This window comes from Egretta garzetta, unplaced genomic scaffold (genome assembly GCF_000687185.1).
Source record: "Egretta garzetta isolate BGI_Z169 unplaced genomic scaffold, ASM68718v1 scaffold7, whole genome shotgun sequence".
Lineage (NCBI taxonomy): Eukaryota > Metazoa > Chordata > Aves > Pelecaniformes > Ardeidae > Egretta > Egretta garzetta.
Genome location: NW_009260350.1, coordinates 1,558,505 through 1,581,655, shown reverse-complemented (window position 1 = coordinate 1,581,655; position 23,151 = coordinate 1,558,505). Strand labels below are relative to the sequence as shown.

Here is a 23,151-nt window from a genome sequence, read left to right as displayed (position 1 = left end):
CTCCATCGTGGGGCTCGGGCACCCCAGTGGAAGCTGTTGCGCTGAATGCTGAATTGCAGCTTGGTTACTTGGTTTTCTTTTTACAGGTTTGTCTTTGCAGAATCCTAAAGCAAGGTTTGTACAAAATAGTGTGCGTCGCTCTTGATCTGAGCGAGGTTCCATGGCTCTGAGAGTGTTAATGCTATAGTGAAGCTCTTTAAGACCACGGCCTCTGTGCTGGGAGCAGTTCTTCATTGCTCTTCAGTATGTGTTTGGGCTTAACAGATCGTATTCCTTCATGTGCTGGTTGCGATTTTATTTCACATCTTGCGGATAGGAATTGGCAAGAGATGAGGCTTCAGTTAGTTTGGCAGTTAGTTTGGCAGGTGCCTGGCTAGGTTTGATGTGAGGGTGTGCGAGTTCTGGAGAAGCAGGTTTGTGGAGTTTCTACACTCAAAGAATAGGCAATATTTTAGTTTTCATGGGGACATGTTCACATACTGTGTGTTGAGCTTGCTCCAGTCCGCCCACAAAGAGCCAGTGGAGAAGTGGCCTGGTCGTGCTGGACTAGTAACTATCAACTAGGGTAGTGGGCAAGCTCCTCCAGAATTTGGCTTTGTTACATCTTACAAAGTGGGGCTTATTCTTTTTGTTTCAGGTGATGACACTGACACAGCTATAAAGGGCTCAGAGAAGACAACACAGGAAGAAGAGGAGGAGGAGGAGGAGGAAGAAGAAAGCATTCCTGGGTGTACCTTATTCATCAAAAACCTGAACTTTGCCACCACAGAAGACACACTGAAGGAGGTGAGCAAGAAGCAAGGAGGCAGGTCTGGGTTTGGCTTAGCATGGTCTGCTCAAATGGAGTGGGAGGGGGTTGAGTGAGTGAGTGAGGGCCAAACTGAGATGGCTGATGGGGTGAAGCCCCCACTCCCAGCATGGGCTAGCGGAAAGGGCTCTGCTCTGCTGCAGAAGGCAAGGGGCAAGCTGTTCTCCACTTCTGTTGTGCTGAGGATAAAGTGTTGAAAGGAGTTAAATTGCAGCCAGTATGACCTAATGGGAGATGAGGGAGCACTGGGTTGTACTGGGACTGGGAGCCTCTGCTTTGGGGTTTCAGGCACCAGTTAAGACAGATATATCTGAAACTGTTTTGATGTAGTTTAATTCCACCTTGGGACAGGTGGAGGCAGTAGGAAATCTCAGACTCCTCTTTTCCTATGCCTTCTGTAATGCTTCTCCTTGGGACAAGCACTTGTGCAGCTGTGATACTGCTTTGTGTGTTAAGGCAATAAAGAAATAAACAATGGTTTTGCTGAGATGCACTTTTCATCTAAGCTTCTACCAACATTGAGCTGTCTGCACTTTACCTCAGCAAAACACTTGGGAGAGATTGCAGGATTTCTAAAGCCATGTGGGATATTAATAGCAAAATAGGGGAAAGTAACTGGGAGTTCCCTTCTCTGCCACTTTTTGTGGCCCACAAATGTTGGTGCAGTGCCGGTCCATCCTGGACCCATGCTCCTCTGCCTCGGGACTGCGATACTAGTAGACACCCTGGTCCAGCTGGGTCTGGGGACAAATGTAAATGTTCAGAGGAGGAATGGGACTTGTCCCCTCTTCTTTTTCTGCCTTCTGGCTGCAGTTTTATGAAGGAGTTGAATAGATGGCTTGTCACTGTAGGGCAGCCCCTGCTACTCTGCAGTCCTTCCTGCGTGGCTTTGGAAGGAGCCATATTCAGGGGGCATCACAGGAGTCACCTACCACTAAGGTCCCCACCTGGGTGTGAGGTTGTCTTGTAATCCATAGCATTCCTCCAGAGCCATCCCAGATCCCTGTGCAGTTTCTGAGGAGTGGTGGAGGATATCTGGGAACGTTTTGTGTTGTGTGCATTGATTTCTTTAAAAGTCTGTGCATGTGTGGGTGTGTACTTGTACAGAAATAATTTTATAAGACACAGCTGCACTGACTGCTTGTCAGGTGTGCAATGGGGGGAGATGGGCCTGCGAGTGTGTGCTCCTGGCTCGGGAAGAGGGCCACATTGTCACTCCAGTTGAGTTGTAAGCCTGTGACAAAGGGAACTGAATCACGTGTCCAAATTCCTTGCAGACGTTCTCCAAAGTGGGAGCTGTGAAGAGCTGCACAATATCCAAGAAGAAAGACAAAGCAGGTACTCTAGATGTTGCTGTTCAATTCCTTCCCTCCGCTGGTTGCTGAGGGCTCAGGTGTGGCATTGCTTTAGCATTCATCTAACTGAGCATTTGTGTTCTCGCTGGCGAAATCCTTAATATATCTAGAAGTGTGCCTGTTGAAATGGCTGAAAGCAGCAACCAAAAATACCCTGGGGTTCGGTCTAGAAGGTTAAGCTCAATTGTGGGGTTTGTGGAGACGTGGCCTTCTCTTGAGATCAGGATAGAGAAGCCAACTCCTTCAGGATCACAGAAGAGAGCGGGATGCAAGTTGAAAGGAACTGGTGCCCTGTGATGATTAAACCCGCGCATGACATGCTTTATCCGGGATATTCAAGGATGCCTGGCTGAATGCTCTGCTGAGTGGGCTTCGTTTGCCTTCTGCCTGCCAGATTCAAACCTAGCAGGCTTCGGTGACGAGTGGTTATGCCTGTTGCATTGACTGCACTCACTTTCTGGGTGGCTGGACAGGGAAGAGTTTGTTTAAGGCAAGCACTGGCTAGATGGGCTGTGTCTTCTTTCCAGATCTTAGGCACAGCTTTATGGGGTTTTGCCTTAACAGGACTCCTCCTGCATGGGATGCTTGCAAACTCTGATCCGTTGAAAGAAAAAGAAATAAAGCAAACCCTTCAGTACTGCTCATGTGTCTGGCTGCAGGCATGCTCTTGACCAGACAGCAACATTTGAGTCTAGGCTCTCATACCACCTACCAAGCGATCCCCTTCTGTCAATGTGGGATCATCTCATAGCCAGCTGCCATTGAGGTTTTGAAGGTAGAAACTGGGTGTTATGGTTTTGCTTGTGGATTTTTCCTTTCCTCACCCAGCCTTATTTATGGCTCTCGAAATGGTCAGTGTGTTTGTTCCTCAGAAGTGTGGCGTGACCGGGCATGCTGCAAACCTTTGCTGTGCAGGGAGGTGTAGTAGATATCTCCTCCTTTGGCATGGAACTGGCAGCTGCCCGCCCAGGTTTATAAAAGAGTTTGCTCCTTTTGTGCCTTGCAGACCTCCAAGGCGCTTTGTGTCTCAAATGAAACGCAGGGCTTGCACTTGGTGGTGACGGGGAATACAGCATGTGGCAGTCCAAACTGAAACAGATCTCAAACGCTCAGCTCCCAGCAGTGGTCAGTAACTGACGGCTTGTCAAGCGTTGGCCAAAATGAACTTCTGAAGGGGTTGCAGGTTAGACATGTCTCCTCTGGGGACCAAACTGCAACCTGCGTATTGCTATCATGCAACAAAGGTCACGCCCCTCTCTGGGTAGTTGGCGAATTTTCCAAGTGAAGGTCTCATTTCACTCATGAGGAAATAATCCTGTGTATAAACAAATGTTTGTGTATCCATAGTGGGATCGCTTACCCTGACGATGACCGGCGGTTGTTTTATAGGACTTTAGTGTTTTATTTAACCTTGCACTGAAATTATGCAAAGCAAAGAATCTGTTTTGCATGCAACATTGGTTATCTCCTCTTTGACATCAGCACCAAAACAAGCTGCTCCAGAGCAGCATCTTGCTCAAAACAAGTCAGTAAGGGGTGCTCATGAGGAGTGTCAGAGTCAGGGCATGGGCAGGCTGGCCCTTCGCCTGGGGTGTTAGGTTTTGTCCCCCCAGTTTTGGCAATTGGCACTTCTGATTTGTCTTTAAATCTTCTGCTTAATATTGTCACTGTTTCCTGCTTGCTTGATGAGTCCCCTTTCTCTTCTGACAGGCACTTTGCTTTCAATGGGCTTTGGATTTGTGGAGTACAAGAAGCCAGAGAGCGCCCAGAAAGCCCTACGCCGGCTCCAGGTAAGCTTGGTCCAGATTTCTTTCCAGAGATGGTGAACGGAGGCTTGGATGAGGTTCAAAATGTAGCTGAGGATGTCAGTGCTATGAGTTACACTGTGTGGATGGAAAAGCCTCTGAAATGGGCCAGGTTTGTGAGGAAAGAGGACGTGTAAAGGGACAAGACCTCATACAGAAGAGTGTTTGCTAGTGCTGATCCTATATGGAGGTGGTAGAAAATGTGCAATGGTTGAAATTTAATGAGTTTACTCTGGAAGGTTCCCTTTGCAAAGGTGTTGGGGACCCAAGCCCCTACTCTCAATGAGAATAAATATTGCTTAGTATTCAGTGCTGCAGAGTTTAGCTCTGCCCTCTGTGAATCTGCCATTGCTTCAGGGTCTTCCCGCCTCCTGCCTGCCACGTGCCGCAGGGTTTGGCTGCACTCCGAAGGAGTAAATCATTCCCTCTGCTGCTAGAACAGCGAGTGATCCCTTTCTAGGCAGGTGTGAAGGAATTACTCTGTGTAATCCGTGGATATTCAGTGACCACAATCCATGAGTCCCACCTTCAACAGGTGGTCATTTCACATTCCACAGCCTCGGTAGTCTTGGGGTAGATGTGCGTTCTCCATCCTTTTGAAAAGCAGAATGCTGGGGAAGAGAGAAAGCAGGAAAATGGGAATTTTGTGGAGGGAGTGGGCAGCAGGGCTCCAGGATCCCAGCGCAGTGCCTTCGCCTGTCGAGTGCCCTGTCAGGGCTGATAAGGCAAGATGCTGCTTGTTTTCAGTGACGAACTGCAGGAAATTCTTCGAGACACAGGAAGCAAGAGATAGAAGACTTTCTTGCTCTATTGGGTACTGATGGCTGCTGAGACATCCTTGGCTCATTCCAGAACAAATAATAAGATGGTCAATGCCTTGAAGAGCTTGCAGTCTAGAGAGAGAGTGAAGTGACTCATCTTTGCAAGTCCAGTGGCAGAGCTGAGGTTGATGGGCAGGCAGATCAGGGATGTTGGCTGCTGCTTCAGTCAGTCAAGCTGTCTCCAACCGTATATCGGAAGTCTTGCCTTGCGTGAATGGCGTTCAACAGGGAAAAAATTTGGCAGGGAGAAAGGGAAGAATATTTGGGAAAGAGCAAGATGTGAAATGCTGTGCTTGTATCCTGGAAGCTTGGAAGCTGTTGTGCCTTTGCTTTTGTTGTTTCTTTGTTTTAACTTCTAGGGCTGCTCTGTAGATGGCCATAAGCTGGAAGTGAAAATCTCGGAGCGAGCTGTCAGGTAAAGCTTACATCTCACCTCTGTAACACAGTTACGTTTTAGCTGCAGTAGTGCTTGGTAGGTTCTTAATTTCTTCCCTAGCACCTCTGCATCATGAGGGATGTGACTGGTAGTGCTCTGGCTGTTGAACACATCAGCCTGTGTTGTGCTTTGCTCAGAGTCATGTTAGTCAATCTTACTTGAAAAGAAAAAAGATAGCTGATGCGAAGGTGTTCACTCACTAAATGACGTATTTCCAGTTAAAACCCCTAAACCACATGTTGTTGTGGGACCCCAAAAATGAGCCAAAGTGAGAACCAGGCACTTGAGTTTACTTCCACACTCAAGGAAAAGGCTCCTCTAAAATCTCTGCTTTGGTGACAGTTCGGTCAGCATTGCAAAATCAATTGATAGCCCAAATTCTGGTTAATGTTCTGCTGTTGATTCTGATCAAATTGAGACAAATAAAGGTTTCTTGCTTGCTTGAAAAAAAATTGGATTTAAATTCCTTTGGGCAGTCAGGTGCAGGGGAGATGGTTACTTGTGGATGAATTTACCTGGGGTTTGAGTCCTGCTCTTTAGGGTTTCCTTCCTAGTTTTTATTCAGAATCTTCTAAGTGCAAAGTTGATAATTAATCCAGATGTTTGAAGGTGAATGTTGGCCCCTAAAAACTGTTCTTTAGACACTTTGGAAACCCTACTGGAGGAGTTCTCTCTTAAATGTCAAAATTTGTTTGAAAATCTGGTCCCCAGGGACCAGAAGCAGTCTGACAGCTCCCTGTCTGTACTTTCAATTCTTTAGTAAACCATTTTCATCCATTTTGATTTTTAAAATCCCTTCAGTAGGTATCCAGCCCACAATGTGGAATGCTTTGCTTTATGAAATAAGCTGCTGTGGTTTGTATTAGGTAAATCCTTACCTTGTCCAAATGCAATACAATTCTGAAGTTAAAAAAAAATCTATTTTAAAATGTCATTGGCTAATGTAAGCCAGTAAGAAAAAGAATCAAAATTAGCTTCCCTTAAGCTGTTTTTTTAATGTATCAAATAGTACCTTCTCCTGACAATCAAATGGTTGAGATTTGATGTCAAAACAAAAAATTAGTGGCAAATGTGAGTGCAGGCCCGCTGCTTAGCCTCAGTGGAGGTTGCAATCAGCAAAATGGACGCTTTTGATTTTCAAATGTAGGATTTAAGTCACCTAAATTTGTTTCTCCTTGCTGTACTGTGACATTTCCATTGAGCCAGTAAGATGTTGGCGAGGATGTTGACGTGAGCTGGCTAATTTTTCTTTCAACTTTCTGTTGCCTTCATAGGCCCGCTGTGAAATCATCCCGCAAGAAACAAACCATCAAGAAGCAGACGACTTCCAAGATCTTGGTCCGAAACATCCCGTTCCAGGCCACTGTCAGGGAAATCAGGGAACTCTTCAGGTAGGAAAGTGCTTTCTGTTGGGTCTGCGGAGTGCTCCGGGCTGGAACGGTGTGATTTTCGTACAGGATCTTGCTATCGGATTGTAAATACTATGGGTTTTATTTTCTGTGTGGAAGTAAACAAGCCTTTTACTGAATGTAAATGCAAATGGCTTGGCAGGTTATACCAGTATAGAAATTCTGCTGGTGCGACAGAGATCACATAAGCCAGCGTTTTGGCTCGAGCCACTGTGAGCTGTCAGACCTGGTGGCCCATCACCTTGCAGCAGACATCCGCGGAGCTTGGAGATCTCCCCCCCAGTCAAGTAAATGACATAGCGTTGAGTATTTATATTTTTTTTCCCCCTCTTGCCTGAAAGGCGTGCGGCAGCTTTCCTGATGCTCGGCACACCTGGCTGGGGAGGAGCACCGGGAGCCACTGCAGACAGCTGGCGTGGAAGGTTGTCGCTGGGACTGGCTCCCTCCTCCATCTGTCTTGCCCACGTGATGGTGTAGATCCTTCCCGTCATGGAGGGAGCACTTAACATCTTGCTTTGCCTCCCACGAGTGTTTCCCTGCGTGTGCTTCACGCAGTCAGTGGGGTGTTGCCCTGCGGTGTCTGTAAGGGTGCAGGACTACGCTCTCTGTAATGCCCTCTCCGGCAAGAAATAACCTGGTCAGCCGTGAGACCTGCCTGGGATGGTGCTGAGCGTTCAACAGGGATTTTAGGATCCCAGCCTGCATTTTTTTGTGCGCTGGCTGATCGGTTTCTTTCTATCCTCAGCCTCTTGTGCAGTGACTCCTAAAGCATTGTAATACATCCCAGAAAAGAGGTGAAACTTTGTAAAATACAGCATATGGCATCTTTTCTGCTCCCAGGATGCTCTTTTGCTCGTTGACCCAGGCCAGGGTTCCTGCTCCGCTGCTGGCTTGCAGAAGGAATTTGGGGGAATCGACATCCAGCTCTGCCCATCAGTTTTTCCCGTCTGTGAAATAAGGGTGATAGCTCTGCAGGACACAGTGAAATACTGTGTTAGGAGGTGGCTTTTTTGTGAGTGTCTTCATCTGGTCAGGGCTGGGGCACTTCTTTCCAAAGGGATTAAGCTGAGGAATCACTTAACCCTTGGAAACCTCCCCAGACCATGCAGTGAAAACCGCCTTGCGAGGAGCCACGGGGCAGTGATTTGTTTGTTGCGGGGGAAACGTTTGCATTTCCCTATGTACAGTGGGAATGTACCTACTTTGTTAGTGTGTGATGTTCTCCTTGTTTGACCACAGGTAAGGACAGTGGTTCCAGCAAGGCTGGGAGGCTGTTTCCTTGCAAGGTGGTGAGGAAAGGTATATAGTGCAATGCAGTTTTGGGATGGGCTCTGGGGATTTAACTGAGAGCAGACTGTGACTTGGCTTTTGGACACACGTTGCTGGAAGGGTGATGGTAGGCACAATGTAAAGATCCTGTAGAAGAGCAAAAGGTTTTTCTTGCTCCTGCGGTGCAGCTTGGATGCTTTCGCTTCAAAGCTGCTCTGAGAGGCCCTGCTGAAACAGGGCAAAAAACCTGGACTTCCAAGTCACTGTGCTGAGTTTTCGTAGCACACGGGGCACTGCTAATTTAAAACCCAGCGCTGTGTGGCTACAGACGTGACCCCTATAAAGCTGGAGCAAACAAAACCAGGGGGATCTATTTGCCTTCTTGGGCCCTGGGTTAAGTTCAAGGAGCTGGGAGCTTGTGTGTATCATGAGGATAGACAAGCCCAGCAGAGACTGGGGGGGGTTTGGTATATTTTTTCCTCCTGTCTTGTCTAGCACCTTAGTGCTGTGGAGAGGAGGGGTGGAGGAGCAGTCTGATTAATATTGCAAAGAACATGCAGCTTCTAGCTGCGTGCGCTGTTGACAGCGTTCTCCGAGCGATGCGTGAACATCCGTTTCATTTACCTAGGATATTCAGAGATGTGGTTTTTATCCTCAAAACAAAAGCCAACAGCTTGGGGGGGGACCCACAATCCTCCCTCCATCCCTGCCATCCCTCCTTCCCTTCAGAGTGGCTAAAACCGGGCATGACAGAGCGCTGCTAAACACTTCATCCTCAGAGATTGCTTTTTTGTGGTTTTAAATCAGATGCCTTTGCTCTGGAGCTTTTAGCTCTTTCTGCATTTAGGAACCTGTCTTATTTCTATTTCATTATTTATTTATTTTGAAATTGTGAACAACTGCTTCGGCAACGGAGGCGGCACGGACGAGAGGGCTGCAGGGGGCACTCTTAGCCTGCCCAGGGAAGGCTGGCTGGGGACAGCAAGGGACCGCCAGTCTGGGGACAGCAAGGGACTGCCAGCCTGGGGACCACCGGGCCATGCCGCTGGGCATCGCCATGCAGGGCAGCAGCCCCCGGCCGGTGGAGGTGGGAGGCTTTGCAGGGCGAGCAGCTCCTCTATTGTTTCACATGCTCAAAAGCCACTTCCCAGCCCTGCAGCTGATGTCGGCTCCCAACCTGCTTCCTTCTGTGCTTGCTTTTTTTTCTTTTCTCAATTGCCTGGGCAGGAGAAAAGAATTAATAAATATACACACATACATACACACACACATATATATATTAAAAAAAGTGTCTGTATATATTACCCTAGACAAATATGTATATAATGCAAATATATCTTTCCAAATATATATATTATTTTTTCTCCAAACAAATATTCCCGTGTTTTGAGCTTTGTCAAAGAGCTGTGTCTTCCTTTTTAAATGGACCCGCGGTTGGTGTTAATGACACTGGAACAGCAAAACGAGGGAATCGGGTGTTTTGAATAGTGAATTTTGAAAGCTGCGGTACCTGGGCTGCTCAGCACTGGCAGTTCCAGAGATCCTCCCTGGTTGTCTTTACGCTTTTTAGTATCACTGTTTATGGCTCCATCACTTAAATGCTTCGTCTTGCCCTGCACCGTCGTTCCTGTTCTTACAGCAGTCGAAGGCAGACAGTGGCTCTCTTGCGTGTGCCCTCCCTTGCTGTTGCCCTTTCCCAGCTGCTTCGAGCGATCTGTGCAAGCCATGGGGAAGGGCTCTGTGCCATCCTCTGGGCTGGACCTCGCTGTGGTTTGGAAGTGGTTGGTGACACACGTGCTTCCCATCCCACGACCGCATGTGTCCTCTGCACCATGAGCACCAGCAGGTTTAGGGAGCTGTGGTCACCAGGACTTTCTTCCTGCCTGGCCCTGGCAGCGAGGTGGATCCCCAGGAGGAAGGAGGCCAGCAAGGGCTGTGAGTGGGTGTAAAATCCAAATGTTTTTTTTCCCCAAGCTCACAGTTTGCAGGAGATTCAAAGCAAATGCATTTCTTTTAATTTTGGAGTTTTGGGGATATCAAGTTCTAATTCTTGGGCTGGACAAAAGTGGTGCTTAATTTTCTCTGTATGGGAGTCAGGAATGCTCTGGCTAACAGGTAAAGTCCTCCACCTGAGGAACAAATGTCTTGTTGCAGGGCTCCATGAGCCGTAGGTGCTGCCCACCTTTCATGTAGGACCCGATGGCTTTGCTGGGGTGTGTGGTGCTGGTTCAGAGCGTGTCTTGCTGGAGGTGTTAGCCTCTCTTGCACCCTCAGGGGATGTTTTTTTTGTTGGGTTTTTTTTTTGTTTTGAGACCCGATAGGTGTTACTTTCTTCAGAGGGAGAAATGCTTTTCAATTACAGGGGCTGTTTTGGGGCTAGGTGTGAAGATTTAGCTTTTGTGGGTGTGTGTGGGTTTTTTTCCCCCATTTTTGTTCTTTATTAGATTCTACTCTTATCTTTACTACCTGGAAAAATAACAAAAGACAAACGGTCCTTAGTTCTTTCCGAAGAGGCATAGTTAGGGGAGGAGAGACAAAAGGATTGATATCCCATGAAGGCTGCTAATTTTTGCTACCAAATTGGGGGGCTTTTATGGCAAGATTTTTTTTTCAAAAGGAACTCTAGATGTGGCAAGCTGAATTGGAGATTTGTGAAAGGCCACGTTTTCACAGATTGGAGCTCTGGCAATTTCTGAAAATTAGGCTCCTTTAAAATCTATCGCATTAGACCCATGCAGCCTTCACTGGAAGTTCCAATTACCTATTTGTTTCATAGCATCCTCTTCTATCTTCCTTCCCCCTCTCTGCACCAACTTTCATGAATATTAAAAATCAGGCTGGTTTGCAGTTGGCGTACAACATTTTAAGGAGTTGTATGTTTTATTTTCCCAAAGGGGGAACGATTAGATTTAGAAAAAGACTTCTCAGAGATTTCTCCCCAACCAAATGCAACCTGAGGGACTGCAGAAAGCCTGCCGAGACTTTGATGTACCTGATGCTTACACTACTGAAGGAAGCAGTTTTTAGAGTTGCATCTCAAGTAGCAACGTTTGGGGCGGGCATCGTTTCCTCTTTTGTTTGCAAAAATATATCTGAGAACTTATTGTTGGGTCTGTATCTCTAAATTCTACTAAAATTGCAATGACCATCGCTTCCAGCCCTCCTCTGCCAATGAGCTGCGGTAGATCCTAACCCTCAAAATTTGGAGCAAGGTCAGGTGTCAGCACTGTGAGTGTGGAAGGTGTTTTAACGTCCAGCCGGCCATCCCTGCATTTCACCTGTAGGAACTGCATTCAAATACACAGTGTAAAGCTGTGAAATCATAAAATTATTATCAGCTGAGACACTGGGCTTTAGTTTGACTAAAGAAGCAGCTAGCAGAAAAAGCAATTGAAGGGTATGCCAGAGCACCGAACAGGTTATCGGGTGCATTTATCTCCATATTCTGGCGTTCCTATAAAGAAGGTAACGCTGCTGCTTAGGAAGACCTTTGGGGGTGGGTGTCTCTTTTAATTTTAACTACTTTGCTGACTGTTTTCTCCATCTTGACAAAGACATGGCATTTATTGCATCTGGCAAAACAAGTGCCTGGGACTGATTAGGAGAAAACAGATCTATTCCCTCTGATAGAGGGTAAAAGTGAAGACAGCCAGTGGGACAAGGCTTGGAGTCATGTCTCTTCTAGGAGAAGAAAAATCTCTGAAGAAAGATACGGTGGATAAACTGGCAGAGATTTTTTTTTTTTTTTTAAAGGCAGTCTTTATGAAGTTAATTTTATAAGATGATGCCTTTCACTTCTTCTGACCTATTATAATAAAGTGTAGTTATCAGAATGGGCTTTTCATTTCCCATTATAAAGGACACGGTGGTATAATCAATCCGTCTGCCAGACATGCTTGCTGTTCACACCTTTCTCCCAGTAATGGAGTCTACATGACTGGAGACAATTTCTCCTTCCCAGAGTAACGTTGCCCTGTTGAAGCCGTGGAAATCTTTGCTACTGAAAGGCAGAGGAGGAAAAAAATTAGTCCCTTCACAAACATGTGAGTTTGTTAAGCAAGCGCTGGGCAGTATTAATTAGAATATTCAGTGCAAATAGCCCTAGGATGCAGAGAGCTGCAAGCATCACTTGCTGAGCAGTCTAAGGTCAGATTACTCTGCAAGTGATGCTTTTGCTTTTAAAACCCTAGATGTTGTGCTAGAAATGTTTTGAAATCCATTGCTGCTTCCTTTTAGCTGCTTAAAATTTTTCTCTTCGTGCTGCCCACCTGCAGTTAGACGGCCCAGGAGTGTGGGGGGAGCTGCAGAAGTCACAGCAAGCACCTCCACCGTATAAGGATCTGCTGGGGGTAGGGCAGGGGCTGTGCAACCACAGCCAGGGGGAGATGAAGCTAGTGAGTGGGATGTTGGGAAGAAGCCCCAGGAGCTGCTGAGCCCACAGTGGAGTTCTGGTCTGGAGGTGGTGGACAGGCTCAGGGTGTTCCCAGTAACCATGGGTGCATTGGGCTGCCTGTTCCTTCTGCCATCCGACCGCATGAGCGGACCTGTCGTAGGTGAGACATCTCCTCCTGGCCAGATCGCCTGCTTAGCTCTTTACTGTCTGCTGGGAGCAATGTCCCCCAGTGTGTACTGTGTCCTCCTGCGAAAAGCCAAAGCACAGCTCTTTCCCCGCTGTTGAACAGCTGGAAACTCCCTCCAGCTCCCTACAGAGCCTAGGTAAGGGCACGCACATTGCAATTGTGACTGTGATTCACAGGGCCATAAAACTTGCTCTTAGCCTTTTACAATCAAAACAAAATTAAATTGATGTAGATAAAATATTGAGAATATTTATCTGAGGGACAGGGCAGAGTTGCTAGATGTGCAGGCATTGGGCACGCTGGGCTACAGTACTGGTGGGAGGGCATGGAGCAGATCATTGACACTTTCTTGTGGTAGAAACCGCTCCTGGGTTCATTCCCTGTTCATCTGGGTTATATCCATGAACAGATTAAGCTGCATTTCTGAGTCATTTTATGACGATGGTCCAACTGTCAGTCTGCAGCTAGATCCAGTCTTAAGGATTTGGAAGAGGGAGGTAGCTGTTTGGGTGATGAGCAAACCTACCACCTGAATGGCTCTTGTCCTACCTGTGTGTACTTGTTTAAAGCGGATCGTTTCTGCTCCCTTATCGGTGAATACAGAGATGTTTCCCAGAGCAATGTGCCACCCCTTCTCCCCAGGAGGCTACTTCTGTTGAGGGAAGAATCTGGTGCCCGTGGTGGCCCAGCAGCCTCCCTTGTTGCTTGGTGTGGAGTCAGATGAACAAAATCCTGTACTGGAACAGTCTGCAAATGAGAGGAGAGAGCCTGGTCCTGTGGGATCCAGCCCGGATACCTTGCTCAATTCTTTGCTTGTGTTACTCAGGCCAGTATTGATCACTCACTTAACGACCTTTGTGGATTGGGGCTTAAGTGCCTCGGAGAATGGACGCAACTCCTGAGAATGACTGGGAGAGTAAGTGTATTAAAACAAAGGCTCAGATGCAACGGTAGTGGGGCTGTGCCCTGCCAGAAGGTGTTTGTGCAGAACTGAGCTGCCAGCTCCTCTGCAATACTCACACCTTTGCTTGTCCCAGGGTACCATGCTTGCAAGCCTGTGCTCGAAGGAGGTGCACAAAAATGAGTCTGCACAAGCAGAAAGACCCCGGGGAAGCAGCTGGCATCAGCGGGTGCTCTGCACCCATCCGTCAGGTCAGTGTTGGATCGCAGCTTTCTGGCTTCCCCTGTGAATTGGGATGTTGGTGCCAGCACATGGAAGGAACTGTGGAACGTGTATCTTGCTGAGAGGCACGCGTTCAGGTGGAAACCTGTCAAGAACAGTTTTAGAAGCAAGAACTGGAACATGTCTCATTACACATTTGAGCGCTGACAGCAGTAATGATGCCTCTGAGTTTGGTTTGGTGTTGAGTGGGATCACCGTATCGTGTTTTCGAGGAAACAAACAGGTGGCTTAAAAATGTGACCAGCCCTTTGTGGTCTCTAAAGCCATCTCCAGGCTGAATGCCTGGCCAGGGAAGCCTGGTTTGAGTTGGCTGATGCTTTCAGGTTGGTGGCAGCATGGGTTTCCTGTGCTGCAAGCACATGCTCTGCCTGGTGTCGAGCTGTTGGGTGGGGAGTGAAGGTGATTAGCTGGGAACGTGAGTTCACCTGGGTGGTCTCCAGTGGCTGTGGCTATATGAAGCCCTTGCTTCATGTGGTATGCCTTCCTAACTGCCTGTGGAGCTCAGATGAGATGGCAAAGCCACAGGCAAACAAGCATCCTACCAGCAGGGCAGCCTGGGCCACCGTGGGCGAGCAGCTGAGCTTCTGCTTGAGGCCATCGAGTGCCCTGAGCCTGGGCAGCTTCTCCAGTGGTGGTTTGCATCTGAGCACATGCGTAGGTGCATGTATGCGTTCTGGTGTCTTCAGCATATGGGAGGATTCCCATGCTAACAGCGCTTTTGCCCTGTTTTGGTCTATCCCTAGGGATAATAATGTCTGGTTCCCATTTTAAAGGTGGCTTCCCAAAACCATGGTGTAAACCCATGCCTGGAGCACGGCAGGACTACATGCATTGGAAGGAGCATCAGTGAGCCGTGTCAAGGCCACGTCCTCAGGAGATGTAAATGCAACCGGCTCCTGATGATGCCAGCAAACGATGTGGTGCTTTGCGTTAATGCTGGATTTCAGCTTCCTAATTAGGTTGCGAGGTCTGTGCCTTGGGCTGCTGAGCATCTGAGGAGAAGCGTGTCTGGCATGGGGGACTGCAGGATGCTGCTCTGGATTGAAGCTTTCCACCCTGCTGCTCCCGGTGCAACTGCCCCTCTCGCCTGCCTGCTGCGTGGGTCCCCTCTGCCCATGTAATTCAAAAGCACTTCCAAAACCGTGTCTTTGTAGGACCTGTTTTCTCTGGTGGGGTTAGGAAGCTGGTTGATTGCTCCCTGCTTCCTGGCTGAGGAGCTCTCTGCCCCACTGGTGACTTTTAGTGGGTTTTTTTGGTTTGCAAGGGGAAGATTGAGTTTCTCTGCTATTACATTTCACCCGCCCTCCAGCGTTCCCGGCAGTGTCTCCTCCCTGGAGCATGCCAGCAGACTGGGAGCTGGTGTTTGCACTGGGTCCTGGCTCCAGTGCTGTTGCAGTTGGGCTGCTCTGGTCTCCCCTCTGATGCCACCGCATAACCTGGCTCTCCTCCTGCCCTGTTACCACCCCATTTTCCCCCTTTGTTGAGGGCTGTTGGAAGATTGAAGTCTTACCCCTTAGGCTGGACTCCCAGGCCACCCCATGCCACCCCATGCCATCCACTCTTCTAACACCTTCAGGTATTGTGTGACCTTGTTCTTCTGCACAGCCTACCCCAGGTGCATCCTTAAGCCCAGTTTAGCGCAGGGGATTTGCTAATCCTTGTGTGCTCCTGTGTCCAAATTGCAGGTGCAGGCAGGTTCCCTGAGCAGTGCGCAGGGAAATACGGGGTGTGCAGGTGCTTTGCTGGGCAGCAGCTTGCAGGTATGTGCACCGGCCTCGTGAGCCGAGAGCTCTGGATGAGAATACAGGGATCTGCTGGGCTGCTTTATTTCTCTTACTATCTCAAAAAGCATAAATTAAACATTCTTTTTTTTTTTTTTTTTTTTTTGGTCCTTCTTCAAGCCTTTTCCTTATGTGCTGGGAACACAAGCACAGCAACGTTGGGTTGATATTCAGAGACCAGAAATATAACTGGCCACTTTAATTTGACTATCCAAAATGAGCCATGGGGCCAGGGAGAGTGAAATAGGTTTTCAGTGCTGTTTTTCGGTTTGAATCATAAAGGTGTTTAACATAGATAAGGAAATGTTTAACTCTGTGTTATCTTGACAGGGTTGCTTTAAAAGGTGGATCTTCCCAAGAGCAGAGGGAAGATTTTTTCAGCACATCTCTTTTTTTTTTTTGAATATTCATTGCAATACTTGATTTTTTTGGTATTTTTTCCCCCTCTTCTGCACTCCACGTACTCCATACCCACAGGTCCCCTTTTCTGCTCGCCCAAAACCTCTGCCGAGGAGTTTTCGGCTGCCTGCTTTTGCGCAGTCCAGTTGTCCGATGCAAATGAAGGGAGTTTCTAGGCTGCTTCCTTCTGACTCCTGCCGAAGCATCTCTCACCAGGGCAGCAAGCTGAACCTCCCAATGGAACTTAATTAGTTTTACGCCCAGACTCCATTGCTCATCAGCGCGGAGGAGCTCAGGGAGGTGGAGAGAGATGGGGAAGGGGCTGCTTTCAAAATGTCTTACTCAGATGTAACTCCGGGATTTGGCTTTGGGGTTTTTGCCATTTTTCTGTGCCGAGTGGGACTGGCACATGCGTGTGTGTACATGTGGGCTGCTTCTCCTCCGTAGGAAGCAAGAAACAAAGCCTATAGGAGCTGCTGTCTCCCGTAAATGACCACTCGAGGCTATAAGGTCTCCTTTTGTCTGAATTGTTAAGAGGAGTATGTGTGTGTCTATATATAAGGAAGGAAGAACATGTTATTTTTGTGCCGTAAGTTGTAGCCAGACCTCGTTCATTTTCAGAATTGTCTGTTGGCCACTGAGGCTACTTTGAGGGCTGGCAGCTGGGGGTTGTAGAATCTGCAATATTGAAATGCCACTGGACTAACTTTTGAGCTTATATCTTAGCCTTTAAGTCAAGGAGCAATCAAGATTATTATTTTCTTGATCTTGGAATTCTTCCCTCTGTTGTATTTCTTAACAAGAGTTCTTGCACGGTGACGTTGATCCATCCACCTTCCTGCCTTTCGCTAGCATGGATGTGTGGGTATTTTTCAGTCTCGCTTCATGAGAAGGTCCTGAACGAGCCTCTAATGAATCACAGTTTTCTTGTCAGGATGACAGTGTGTCCTTTATTTGCATCTCTGTTTGCATTTTTTCTTTTTTTTTTTTTAACCTCAAGCCTGCTACGGCATTTCTTCCCCTTCCATTCCAGCAAGCTTTAAGCCTTTGGGATATGGTTACAATTAAGGACTTTTTGTTGCACGGCCTCTTACCTTCCCTGGGGCAGAGCCCCTGCCAAAGGCATTTGAACCATGGTGGCTTCTGCAGCTGGTGGCATCATGAGCGTTTCTGTCTGTGCTCCTTCCCTTGAGTTGTTTTTCCCAAAAAAACCAAGCTCAGGCAGACCAGGCTGACCATCTGTCTTCTCACCTCCCTTTCCTCCTCCCCCGGCAGTATCCTGACCACTTCCAGGCATCTGGCAGAGGAGAGGAGATCTTAAATTTGAGAACTTCGCACAAGTAAGTATAGGAGGAAGCTCCTAAGGCTTGTCTTCCCAGGAAGGTGGTGTTAGGAGATTGACCCTTATTAGGTGTCCAGGAGTTCACATAAGAAGCCCTTGAAGATGGGACCTTTTTTCCCAATAGATACGAGGGAAAGCAGCCCTGGGAAAGCCATCTCCTTTGTTCTGCTTCTCACAGACCTGTTTGTCAGCAGAGGGGCTGCTTGTCAGTGGTCTGGGCGTGTTGGGCTGTCTCTGTTGTGGGTGGCCTTCTGGGACTTGCCCAGGGAGGTTTGAAGAGGACAGGCTTGGTCCCCTTCCAACCCCCCAGGTTTTTTGACACCTCCTTGTGGAGTCTTGCTTGGAAAGGCAGCAATGATTACTTTTCCAAGCCCTTGAGCACTGATCTGGGCACCTCCATGGGCTGGCCCAACCGCAAGCAGCAGCATCAGGATTTGTGCCAAAACTTGCCCTGCAAATTCAGTTGCCAGGTGGGCTGTGTGACCCCTCTTTGGTTTTTTTTAACCCAGGTCTTACTCTTCCCACCCTTTGATCCCGCTGCTGTGCTAGCAGCTGAAGGGTTAAAAGAGTTCGGGGGACGAGGGGGTGGAGAGAAGGTATTTCAGATGCTCATTACTCACTGCCAACTTCCCCCCAAATCATATTAATTTCACGCTGTCACGCAGGACTGCGCTGTCTCTCTCGTCAGCATCCAGGAGGGTGACGGGGATGGGGGGAGCGCAGGTCTCCGCATGAGGCTGCGATTTGGAAAACTCGTTGGTAGCCTCTTTCCTTGCTGCGGTACTGACCCAGCCGGTCTAGGCTGGGGCTGCTCACCTTGCAGGGGGGGATCTGGGGAACGGGGGGTGCTTCACCATGCGCTGGCTCCCAATGATCATTTTCCACTCCGCTGCTTGTGCAAAACCCCCATGAAATTAGGTCTGCTGCAGCGGGGAGGTCTCGAGGAGGGAGAGAGGGGAGCTGCCAACCTGCCCTGCCCTACCTGTGGGCAGTGAGGGTGCTGCTTAAAAGTTGGTCTTTAACCAGTTGCCTCCTTTTCCTTTCTTAATACAAGTGAGCGCAGCCTGGCTCTGCCTGCAGAGATCGCTTCCCTGGCTACCTGTGCCTCCTCTCTTTTTTCTTCCCCTTTTCAGCTGTTTGCTCACTGTGTCTGCCAGAGCTGTCACCTCTGCAGGGACTTCTCACTTTCGCACGAGGTAGGGCTGAGACTCTGACAGCTCCCACGCAGGCTCGGTGTTCCCAAGTCCATCCCAGCTGGTAGCTCGCTCTCCCTGTAAGGCTCTCAGGTAGCAGAGATTCTGCTCTGCCCCAGGGATTTTTGTTATTCTTATACCTAGAAGGTGTCTCGGCTTTTTTCCACGTGTGTTCTTGTATATTTTATTTTTTTTTTTGTGGGCTGGGGCTGAAAGGATCACCTCCCCTTTTCTCTCATCATGTACCCTATGGCCACGCTTCTTGCAGCACTTGGCAAAATGCAGCAGCAGCTCGGGTGTCCCTGTGTTGTCAGAGCTGAGAAGGAAACCACATTAAGAGGCACAGCACTCTCCCCACAGCAGAGAGCTGATGGCCCATGATTTCTGAGACTAAAAAGCTTTGCAGTAAACCTTGGGAGGGGAGTTACCTGCCTGTGTGGGGAGAGGAGTCCCATGAGCACCAAGGAAGCCGTGGCTCTCTTGCCCACAGAGCCCTGGACCCTCAGGAGCAGAGCATGAGAGCAGAAAATCCTGTGCCAGCAAGCAGCACCAGCCTCTGGTACCCACAGCTGGGTGCTGGGTGTTACCAACGCTTTCTAACACTTATTAGACATTAGAGAATCTAAGAATCCAGGTATTACTCCATTTCTTTAATCAACTCTGCTTGTGCTTTCCTGCCTCTGATTCCTTTCCAAGGTCCCCTCTTCCTCGAAAAGGCCATCCTCTGATGTGTGACCACAAAGCAGGCTCCTCCTACGTAGCCACATCCTTTGGGGACATTGACATCTCCATGGTGCAGCATGTTCCTCCACCTTTGCATTGACCTTACGAGCAGCGAGCACGGGCAGGAAAGCTCTCTGAAGCTCCTTTCACAGGGCTGCAGCCCCGCGCCTAGCAGCTGGCTGTTGTCTGGCCTCATGTATGTTGACCAGCCCGTGGAGAGGCTGCTTCGCATCAGCTCTTATTCTTGCCCATATCGGACATCTTCCACTTGAAGCAGCTGCATGGGATTTCATCTCTCTGCGCTACTGCTTGTTGCGTGCCCCGTGGTTTGAGGGGCGGCAGGGCTGCGTCTTCAGTTCTCCTGCAAATGTCAGGCATCTGTTAAGGAAAGGGCTTTTTCCAGTGCTTTGCTGGAAGATACCAGCCTGTTTCCATCTTGCTGGCTGCTGGCAAATGGCATCGTGAAGCTGAGCCTTGCTTTTTCTCTGGGGGACACGAAAGGGTTGTTTACCTCTTGGGGCTTGTGCGCACAGAGGAGTCCGTCAGAAATGTTAAATACTGGTAGGCAAAACATTCAAGGTTACATTTTCAAATAGTTTTCTCTCTTCTTGAGGAAGAGAGGTCTGTGATGGTACTGCTGGTATCGTCTGCCTGGCAGCAGGAAGAAGTCTTCAGTACTAAGTTACTGGATTTAGCATCTAAGATGCTTTGGGGATGTCATCGACTGAAAGTATGAACACCTTAAGCGTGTCCCAGTCTGTACCTGACATTGGAGCACAGGTTTAGAGCAGAATGAAACAGCAGAGGTGTTGCTTCTGGGAGGTACGTGAGATGCTGTGGCCATTCGGAGGTGGACAAGCCATGGCGGGAGGTGGTTTCCCAAGCCCTATTGCTTGGTATCAGTGCAAGAGTCAGAGGAAAGTTAATAACTTGGGAAGTGCATCTGTTCAAGCAGAGCATCTCTCCTTGGGGTGTCCTTACCCGCTCCCATCTCATTTAGTCTCTCAACTCCAGCATGGGCATGGCAGCTTGTGTATCAGCTCAGAGAGCTGTACCTGTCTGGTTTGCCTCTAAAAGTTAGGATCTTCTGTTGAAAGCCCCTGGCCTGGAAGCCTTGCAGCATGGAGAAGTTTGGTCCCTGCTCTGTCTCCAGCTCCCTGTAAGCTGGGTGTCCCTGCCCGGGCAGCCTGAGGTCAAAAGCTGTTGGAAATGCCCCCTCTGGGAAGGGCAAACTGCAGCCCTTTTGGATCCCAGTTGGCCCTGGCAGGTTATTTTTAGATGTGTCATTGCCTCTTTTTTTGTTTATTTGTTTGGGGTTTTTTCCTCCCAGCATCCATGCGTGCATTGCACTTGTTCAGGTCAGCTGGTGCAGGCATCGCCGGCAGATGGAGAAGAACATGGTTTCTCTTCCTCTTCTGTAGCCCCTCATTTCTACCTCGCGTTCACCTTCTCGGCCAGCCTGCGGCTGCCGCGCTGTGCTGATGGCATCTGTCAGCAAGGTGCAAGCTTCTGCTCTTGCCTGCGATCGATCGTGAACACCCAGGATGTTGTGATGAGCCTTCCTGAAGGTTTCGGGGCAGGGGGGACAGCAGGAGGGGGATTGATGGGGAGAGCTTGCACCCCACCGCACAGATGCCCCACTTGGCATTTGGCGCTGCCTTTGAACTGTCCCACCCAGCTCTGCCCTCTTTTACATTTTTCTGGCTTCTGCCAGAGAGCAGAGCTGTAAAATGCTCAGGCTGTGTGGTTTTGTCAGGTGGTTTAATTTATTTTATTAAAGAGGCTTTGAGTTGGGAGGGGCAGGGCTGGGACAGGGGGGGATAGGGAGCGCTGGAGCAGACACTTAGCCTCGTCAAAGTCCATTTTATTAAATTAGCAAGGTTGCATTGACAGGGTTCACGGCTGCCAGTGTTTGCGTACTGATACAGGGAGATGCTGGGTGAGGACAGCGCGGGGAGGCATGTCCCTACCCCAGGACATCTCCCTCTGTTGAGGATGTGGTAAGAGCCCGGTGGTGGCTCACTCCATGCCCTGCGACGGTCCATCCCCATGGGGAGGATCTGCCCCTGCTGCAATGGTGGGATGCGTGTGCCTTGTGGTGGTCTGTCCCCATGGGGAGGATCTGCCCCTGCTGCAGTGGTGGGATGCGTGTGCCTTGTGGCGGTCTGTCCCCATGGGGAGGATCTGCCCCTGCTGCAGTGGTGGGATGCGTGTGCCTGGCCCCGGGGCAGCGCCGATGAGGGTGGATGTGGACACTCCTGGTTTTTTTTTTTGACATAAATAAGGAAAAAAACCACCCCAAACCCAACCAGCAGTTCCTTCTACTGCAGTTTTCTTTGCCCAAACAGTCCCATGGTCGTGGATTGACTGGGGTTGTTGACTTCCACCCTGTGCTCTGCCACTCTTTGCGGAGCTGCAAATCTCTCCTCTTCATCCAGATGTTGCAAGGGTGAGGAGCAATAAGCTTTCTGTGGAAATAGAATAGAAACATCATCGAGTCCAATGATGGCTCAGGTAATGCTTGCCCCATGCAATTGCTCCCCGTCCTCTCATCTTCCGAGAGTTTTCCAGGTGACCTGTAAAGACGTGTCCGATGGCATAGAGTAGCCTCTGAGCTTTGGCAGGCGTGGTAGTTGTTGCAGGTTGGGAAAGGGCGACTAAAGGACAGGGTGTACCAGGAGCAGGAAGAGAGCAACCATCGTAGCTTGGGTAACAGCTGCACCTCCAATTTTGGGGACGGGGTGGGCGAATCGGACCGTTATCGGAGTAAATACAGTACATCTAGAAATACTCCTCTGCTCACATCGCTTTTAGAGTACAATGAGAAAATCTAATGCTTCGCTGTTGGTTGCGTCTCTGGGGAGAACGGTGCTGGTCCAGGGAGCACGGTGGCGTGGTGGCCCTCAGCCGGCCTCGCCAGCGAGCTGGTGTGCGCCTGTTTTTTAATGCTGTGTCTTGTTCTGATCCCTGACAGAGTTCAGATGTGGTCGGGCTGGGCTCTTTGGAGACAAGCCTGCGCTCGGGAGATCTCACCGTCCTTATTGTATTTGAGCTGCCAGAACAGAAGCACTTCACTCGAGCTCCCACATTCTTAATGCATTTGCATGCATTTGATCTCCCCTATGTGTTTCTCTGTTCTCCTGATGAAAATAATTAATCTGGTTATTTTTCTAAATCATCCTGCAGCTTTACAGGGACAAGACTTAAATAAGGATTCTCTTTAAAGCAGAGATGTGTTAAAATAGCTGTCTGCCTATAAATATCTCATTGCTTCTATATTTATTCTTCTCCAGCTCAGTGCAGGAGGTTCTACAGCTGAATCTGAGATATTTTTTTTTTTTGGCTGTTGGTGCAGCCAGTATCTTAACAGCAAGGCTGGTGTCTCCAAAGGGTGCCCTAGGTACCCCTTTGGGGGCCCACTAGGCATGGCTAAATCTCTGTTCTCTGTTTACTGCTTTGCTAGTTGTACAAATTTCCTCTTGTCTTTGAAACGAGCTGACTCATAAGAATCCTGGAGGAGCAGAGATTTGTGCTGGGCCCTCCTGTGAGCACTATTTTTAGCATAACTTATTTTTGACCGAGCTGTACTCTGATCAGGATTTTCAAAAGAGCCCAGGAGAGATAAATCCCCAAATCTCAGTGCTGTCGGAGCTGCGGGTTCCTTTGAAATCCTGACCCGCTGGTGATTACTGCGGTGACTTGGTGGCTCCTAAGCCCTGGTCCTGCAAGGTGCTGCGTGCAGGGAGAATTGTGGCTTATGAGCACGAGCTCCGCAAAAGGCTTTGCAAGCGTTGGAGGATCTCATTGAAGTCCGTGCAGGGATTGAGATTTCACAGGGTTTGGGATATAAGGGTCACCATGACTGCGGTGGCTTGAACGTGTCGGTGAGAGCCACCGTGGGAGCAGGTATTGGAAGCTGTGGTTTGGTCCTGGTGTGGTCCTTGGAGGTAGGTGCGATGGGAGGCTGGGGAAGGCTCGAGAGAAGCCCTCTTTCAGTTGTCCTGGTAGAGCTGGACTTCTCTGTACTATACTTTAGTGGCTTTTCTC

The 23,151-nt window shown here is 48.9% G+C and overlaps 1 protein-coding gene across 1 annotated transcript in view; it reads left to right on the top strand.

Annotated features, from left to right (window-relative positions):
• Positions 1-23,151, top strand: part of RBM19 (RNA binding motif protein 19) — a 72,720-nt gene that overhangs the window by 13,123 nt on the left and 36,446 nt on the right. The window contains exons 16-20 of the mRNA XM_009642846.2: positions 638-786; positions 2,086-2,146; positions 3,874-3,953; positions 5,149-5,204; positions 6,500-6,616. Of these exons, the coding sequence (XP_009641141.1) occupies positions 638-786; positions 2,086-2,146; positions 3,874-3,953; positions 5,149-5,204; positions 6,500-6,616 (463 nt within the window). The remainder of the gene's footprint in view (positions 1-637; positions 787-2,085; positions 2,147-3,873; positions 3,954-5,148; positions 5,205-6,499; positions 6,617-23,151) is intronic.